Source organism: Nestor notabilis, unplaced genomic scaffold (assembly GCF_000696875.1).
Source record: "Nestor notabilis isolate BGI_N333 unplaced genomic scaffold, ASM69687v1 scaffold12219, whole genome shotgun sequence".
NCBI lineage: Eukaryota > Metazoa > Chordata > Aves > Psittaciformes > Psittacidae > Nestor > Nestor notabilis.
Window position 1 is genome coordinate 3,033 of NW_009945099.1, and position 7,441 is coordinate 10,473.

At 37.5% G+C, this 7,441-nt stretch overlaps 1 protein-coding gene across 1 annotated transcript in view; it reads right to left on the bottom strand.

Moving 5' to 3' along the window:
• Positions 1-6,998, bottom strand: part of PSMA1 (proteasome (prosome, macropain) subunit, alpha type, 1) — an 8,540-nt gene extending 1,542 nt beyond the window's left edge. The window contains 9 exon segments of the mRNA XM_010022730.1: positions 1-34; positions 687-816; positions 1,740-1,810; positions 2,513-2,601; positions 3,440-3,543; positions 4,026-4,127; positions 6,690-6,693; positions 6,933-6,965; positions 6,967-6,998. The exon segment at positions 1-34 is cut by the window's left edge and continues 13 nt beyond it. Coding sequence (XP_010021032.1) covers positions 1-34; positions 687-816; positions 1,740-1,810; positions 2,513-2,601; positions 3,440-3,543; positions 4,026-4,127; positions 6,690-6,693; positions 6,933-6,965; positions 6,967-6,998 — 599 coding nt within the window.
• Between the last annotated feature and the right edge of the window lie 443 nt (positions 6,999-7,441).

The window sequence follows — 7,441 nt, forward strand, 5'->3', positions numbered from 1 at the left end:
CGCAGTCCATGTTTAACTAGCTCATTTAGATTACCTTCAAATGAAGCCAGAAAGACATGTACAAACTATATGGCATTATCTCTAGGCACTCATTTCCCCTTCTTCCCATACCTAGTTGAAACACAGAAAATCAGCTTGGCTGAATTGACTTCCAGAGCTCCTCTCCTTTCTGGTACTGAACACAGAGTTGGTTTTATAGGTGTATCTTGAGAAACAAGCTCTTCCCAACACTTGAGGTCGAATGCATCTGGTTTTGGCACCTGCCTTGCCACCAGTGCAACCAGTAACTTTTTTTAACCCAAGCAGCTATTCAATAGCCTCCTCATCACTACTTCATGCAAAAATAAATTCACCATTTTAAATGCACCACCTAAATAACTGCCCTGACATACCATCCCTGCTCTGATATGGACAGAATTATACTTTCCCTGGGTTAAACAGGGCAGAGGCCTATTAGTTTCTTTTTAAATCTGCTTTCCTGAGCACAACTTCTCTTTTCATCAGATGTAACAAGCATCCAGAAGACATGAAAATCTGCAGCATTTCCTCTACAATTTTGTCTTCACGCAGATTTATACTTACGCCAAAACTTGGCTCCCAAAACGCAAAAGAATAGAGCAGTAGTAGAAAACAAACTGCATAACTGATGAATACCATTAGATAGACAGGGTTTCACTACTACTCACAATCAGTAAATTCAGTCATGTGCCTCTCCAAATAAGTTCGTGCTGATTGCGAACGAGCACCAATAGACATTGCTTTGCAGTCAAAATAGTTCGCAGAGGGACAAGTCTGGAAGATATGAGGACCCATATCCTAGAGAGAAAGAAAAACAACCCACAGAATGTAAAACAAATGTATAAATTCATACCAGGTCTGGTGCTGGAACATGTCATTTTCTAAAACAGTTTTGCTTCATGGTACATCACACAGTTTATACGCATGCACATAAATATATTTTATATTGCTTATCAGATCATTGTTCTTACACAGTTCCTTCAAAACTACTAAAAAAAAGGCAATAATCTAAAAATAAATAAATAAATAAATAAAAGAAATCTTTCTTTCACTTTGTTCATTAAAATGCAGTTATATGGGCAGGATAGCTGGCACTAGAAGTCTCTCCTTAAACAGTACTACGCTTATGTATGCTTTCTACTTTGTGGCTTGCAGCAGATATTTCACACACATTCCATCTTATCTGCACAGAAGTAAAAACCTGCTGTAGGCGTAAACATCCCATGCAAGATTTCAGGCAAGATGACAATTTCCTTCAACCTTCCTCATATCAAAATCCTTGAGGTCAGAGATTCTGTGTGTGCTGTATTAAGCAAACTGCTGTTGCTAAACAAGTAAGATAGAGGCCAGTGATGATTTCCACATACATTTTTTATTGAAAGTATTTAAAATAATAGTTCACAAAGCTACATAATCAATAGTAAAATAATTACTGTCATTGTGGGATCAACATTTTGATCCCTTAAAACACAAATCTGATTTTTGCAGTAAACAGTTGTTCATTTTTGCAAATGTACACCTCGTAAGTGTAGGTAGGATTAGCAATTAAGAAGCGTTTTTAAAAGATATTTTAGGGCAAGATACAGAAAATTATTTCCTTATTCCGAGAACTTTGATAAGCCTGCCTCTTCCATCTTCCCCTCTTAACACGTATTTGTAGTATAAAATTGCATTAAGCACATTTTCTTCTAGATCACTAGTAACTACTGCAGCTTACTTACATCATAACCTGCAATGAGCAGTCCTACTCCATACGGTCTCCTGCCGTACCGCTGTGTTGGTATCTGGGTTTCTTAAGAAAGCTAAGGAAACAATCTCAAAATAACATGTTAATTACCCATTTTCCTAAGCCAAGCAAAGATACACCAAAATCATTACACCGTCTTCGCAAACCTTTCTGCAGGACTGAAGACTATGTTCAAAAGAAACAGACTTACCGGAATACCAATTTCTTTTTTTGTCAGAACAAAATTTAGCAATCAGTTTTCTGAAATAACTCACAAGCAGTACAAATCGCTCACCTAACGCTGCACAGCCTCATTTAATTTCTTATCCCCTTGAGCATTTTCTAGGCACCTGATATCAGAATACAAGGCCTCGGCTGTGTTCCATGGAGAGACAGAAGTTGCCACAGGGAAAAAAATATATATATCTTATGTTCCCTGGTGAGCAACTACAATCCAGTAAATGATCCTATTTTGGATCGTGCAGTCACCTCTCCTCCCCCATCTCCAAAGGCATGGCACTGTGTAACAAAAAACCACTGCCATGTTAAATGTTGCATAGCACTTTATTGCTTCTCTATCAGTTCAGTGCACGTTATGGGATATTCTCTGAAAGAATACGCAAGCTTTGTGAATAAAGAAAAATTAACTTTGAATTAACTCTCTTAATTTAAAGTGACTTTTAAGCTGGGATATCGGAAAACAATTTTATGAACATGTATGAACAAGTTAAAATATATAAAAGTGAGACAAGTGTAAAAAAAGGATACTGCTTCCAATTAGTGACACTAGGCGAGAAACTGGAAGAGGTCTATCAAACACAAATCTAGAATCCAGACACTCCTGACGCATGAAATTGCTAAGAAGAAAAACGAAAAAAAAGTAAAAATTAAGGGAAAAAAGAAAATCAAACCAATGCAGAGATCAAAGACAGAATGAGTTTTTGTCTCAATACTTGTCTGTTAATATAAGCATTTTTGTTTCAACTCTGCTTGTTGAGAAAAGGGGTCAAAGGCATTCCATAATTTCATTTCATCATGACCTATCATTGTTATTTAAAGTTGACCACAGGTTTGAAAGAGTATTACTGTATTTCAGCCATACAAATGCAAGGAAGGTAAAAGTTCATGCAGGCAACAGACGATAGTCTGGAAAAAAGCCACAGTTAAACACTAACATTTCTTTGTAACACTACAGCAATTTACATTTATTTTAGAAATTTCTTCTATGCCCTTTCCTATCAAACTGAGAAACACTCCTCATTCTGTGCACATTTACCTCATTTGATGAAACTATGTGGCCAGCAGGTAAAAAGCAAGCCCCTCTAAAGCTGAGACATACAGAAGCGCATGCTTTTAATAACTTTCTTAAATGTATGTACACAGAAGCAGCTGCTAGCGGGAACTAAGTGATGCACTTTCTCAGACTGCTTGGAAACCCCATCACACTGAGGAAACCAGATGACTGTTGTACTAGTAACAAAACCAAAGAGCAAAATTTTGGGCCAAACAAATGAGATTTCTGCCAACTAGTTAAAAATCTGCTGGACTTTCATGCTGAGGTCTTTGGCATAGTCCAACACAGCAGCAACTTAATACTAAAACTTAGCTGACCAGAAAATTTCATTTGCAATAGTCTACAAATGAACTTTAACTCATTATTGCAGAACCGTGTATGTCAACAACTAAGATACTCACCACAAGAGTCTTGCATCAGCAGTAAGTCCAGCAATTGAGATACCAATATGGTTGTCAACGTACAGGATTTTTTTCTGATGAGCTGCGAGCTCAGACTGTGCTCTCTATGCATAAAAGGAGAAAGCTATGTGACAGACTGAGCAGTTTGCCAAGCACTGTGGAGAAATCAGCTAACATTTATGGCAAGAACCAAGTATGACCATGAAACAATGAAACAAACAAATTTATAAACTTGCAACAGAAACCTATTTCCACTTCAGCAGGAATGAAAGAAAAAACAGACACTCAAGCCTTGGGAAAAGAAATAGTTTTACTGCTTAATAACTAATGAAAATAAAAGAGATTAAAAGAAGAGGCACACATCTTCTAAAGGGAAGAAAAATCTTTCACTCATTTCCTTCGAAATACTATGAAAATCTGCCTTACATAGGCACTGAAAATATTTATAGTCCGATACTGATACACAAACAAAAGGAAGCTGGGATTGATTACATTAACATAAGAGTTCAGACCGCGCAAAACTAATTTGCCAAACCAAAGCTTTTCTACTAACATCACTGTCCTGAGAACACAGTTTTGAAGTTACCTTGAGAGCAACCAGAACAGCATGAGTCTTTGACTTCAGCCCCACAGTAGCTGAGCCTTGTTTCACAGCTTCCATGGCATATTCTATTTGATGAATTCGGCCCTACAGAATAAAATCAAGGGTAATCATTCTAAAGTTAATAATCTGAAACAATTTTCAATGGCTTTTGGTTTTCAAACCTTTGATTCCTTCACCCCAATTTACTGCATAACAGTTTAAACCTACAGTAGACTTCCTCAGTTAACTTCTACAAACACCTCACCATTAACTGCCAAAAATCTGGCCATCTCTGAGCCACTCACTACTGCATACAAAGAAACAGGAAAACTAAAAACAAAGGGTGAAAAATCTTGCCATTAGAAGACTTGTCACTATCTTCAGAGGAATCAGTACTTGACCCCGTGTGATTCAAAGACAGACCTTCCAGCTGAAGTCGGATGCTTAACTTTTAATCGAGTTTCCTGAAGAAATGAGTCTTATGCAATTGTTATGTCTCACTATCCATTCCGTAATAACTTCTGAACAAGTTATTAGTCAACTGCAGTAAAGTCTGAAAGAGGAGTAGAGGTCTCAAAGACAATTAAGTCCCCACAAGTTCTGCAAAGGCAGCCAGGAGCTTTGCAGGAAAACAAGACAATGTCCTTTTAAAGAAACAATTGAGGGCAACATAGCTCATTTTCTGCACTCTAGTTGGCCAGCCTGCGTCAAATAGTCAGCATGTTCACAGCTGATGTGCAAGTACTGGAATTACTGACCACAGCACACACTTGCATCCTACCAGTCGTGATGGAGTTGCTATAGTGAAACGTATTGGGGATTATCTACAGGAAATCACCTTCTATTAGCTTGTTTGGGAGTTTTTGTGGTACAAGGCTTTTCGCTTAATTTCTCTAGAGAAATTCAAAGTCCACTAGATGTTTAAAATACCCTACTGTCCCATTTCATCCGTAAGTTATAAATGGAATTTCAGTAACATAGGCTATTTCCCGTCCAAGAGCAGTACAGAATCACCGTGAATATTGTCCAGCAGTATGGAACACTGTCCAACATACATTTATCAACTTTCATGAATGACTTGCAGGGCTGTAAAAGTGTGAAATCCCTTCTAGCCTTTAATCGCTTACTTCCTGTTCCTTACAACAATATTTTAAAACATCTTCCAATAAAATGTGATTATTCTTTCCTCCTGTATGAAGAATTATTGCAGTATCATGTCACTGCTTCACCTACAGGAGAGTATGGAGCAGTAATTGCAGCACAGCAGCAATTTTAAGTGTCTTTTTTATAAAAGGTATCAACACAACTCATATTTTCAAGGCAATTTATAAAAAAAAAAAAGTGTTGATGACTTCATAGTATGTAGTTCAGGTGTTAAGAGAATGTTATAGTTTTGAAAGTATTTTTTAAAGTTTTAAAGATAGATTTAGAAAAAAAAATAAAAGTTCCTGATACAGAACCTGCCAGAGATACACAATTGTTAAGAAGGATAAACCAGTTCAAAGCTATCGACAGCCACCATGATATTGAGTAAAGAACATTCCAACATTCAAGGTTGCCTTCATGACCACAATTTTCAGTATTAATGCAAACTCACAAACTAAAGTTATATTAACTTTACACTAATACAATTTACTACTTACATTTAAAATAAAGCTTTAGTTTTGCTATAGCTAGAAACAAGTCAATTTTCAAGACTCTGGTTTTCCATTAGTATCCTATTTTGAAATGTCCATACCAAGAGAGGAGGCAATATTAAACACCTGAACTGACACCTGCTTTTAAACCTCTAGAATACTTATTTGGAAGTCAACACAACCTGTGTGCGTTTCAGAACACACCATATATGATTTAATAACAATACACAATGAGAAACTGATTTGGAGATAATAATATTTCCAATTTAGGAGCAAATCTCAATACAATCTTAATGACAGAGATAGTGTGAAGCCTCCCTGACATTCCACAACATGGGAAACTAGGGACACACAGCTGCACAGACTTCGTATCTGAAGTACAGTGTTAACTGCACTACAAAATGGCATTTAACCACTTAAACATTCTAGCTCTCAACCTTATAATTACAAGCTTTATACATGGAATTTACTTAGCAGGACGTTTTTTTACCATTTCGATTTAGAAAATGAAGATCTGTGAATTCATACTACAAAAATCCGTATCTCAGATTCCATACTTCAGACTGCCACATGGGTACAGTCATTCAAACAGGCGCTTACAAGCCAATAAAAATTGTGTAATTGTGCATAAAACCAGAGATAATTTTATTTTATTCTGAGCAATTTGGCTACAGTACAGCTTTTTAAAAAAGAAATTAAGTTCTTCCCAACTGTAAACCAAATAGCTCCTTTCCAATATTAGCTAGTGAATAAAGAGAATGACCAAGCAGTAGCCTAACACTGGGGAGATTTAAACCCAGTTTTGTGGGGACATTCCTAGCAGAGCCAGGAGGCCACAACTGCATGGAGCTGATAGAAGAAGGCGGCCCCAGAGGGAAAAGATGAACACAAACAAAAGTGAATCCAGAGCGAGGACGAAGAGAAGTAACTGTTTGGCTGGAGAAGAAAGAGTTAAAGAAGAAATGAAGTACAATCGAGCAGAGCAACCCAGCTGGCTGAAGAGGAGAGAACATAAAGATAAGAGACTGACTAGTCTGGGACTGGTTGTGAGAAAGCGACTAGTGTTTAAAAAACAAACTATAAGTCGGGAACTAAACATGATAGGCTACAAATAGAATGGTATAAAAGCTAGAGCAATAGGCTAAAAATAACTGTTGTTAGAATGGTATAAAAGTTAGAGCAGTAGGTAATAAAGCAATTCACTGCATGAAGACGCTCTGGGTCTGTGCCTTCATCCCCTCACGGTTTCATGCTTTTTTGTATCTTACTTAACTTTGTGTTATAGATCTGTAAATTGATCACAGAATGGTTTGGGTTGGAAAGGACCTTTAAAGATCATCCAGTTCCAAGCCCCAACAATGACAGCATCTATTTTGTACCTCACAGGTACATTTAGAAAGCAAGGGCCTTAAGTAATTTGAGGTAACAGGGCCCACCTGAGCATCACTCGGATTCAAACACCAGAAGCTCAGAGATGTGTTAATGGCCTTGTAGAAACCAACAGCCTACAAAGCCAGAGGGAGCAGACTGCAGCAAGCCCTAGACACCTGAATAAAAACTACCCTACTGTGATACCACTTCTGCTAGAGTGCAAAAAAGCAAGGAAAAACGTCTGTTTGCAAGCTTATAAAAAATTTACCTGTGGGCTCCAAACTGTGACATCATTATCATACTGGTTGCGAAACTGGAACGAGCAAAATAAGATGCATTAGTGTAACTTATAAGCTGGCAGAAAGAGCACTCCCCATCACGGAATGGTTTGGGATGAAGGGCCCTTAAAGC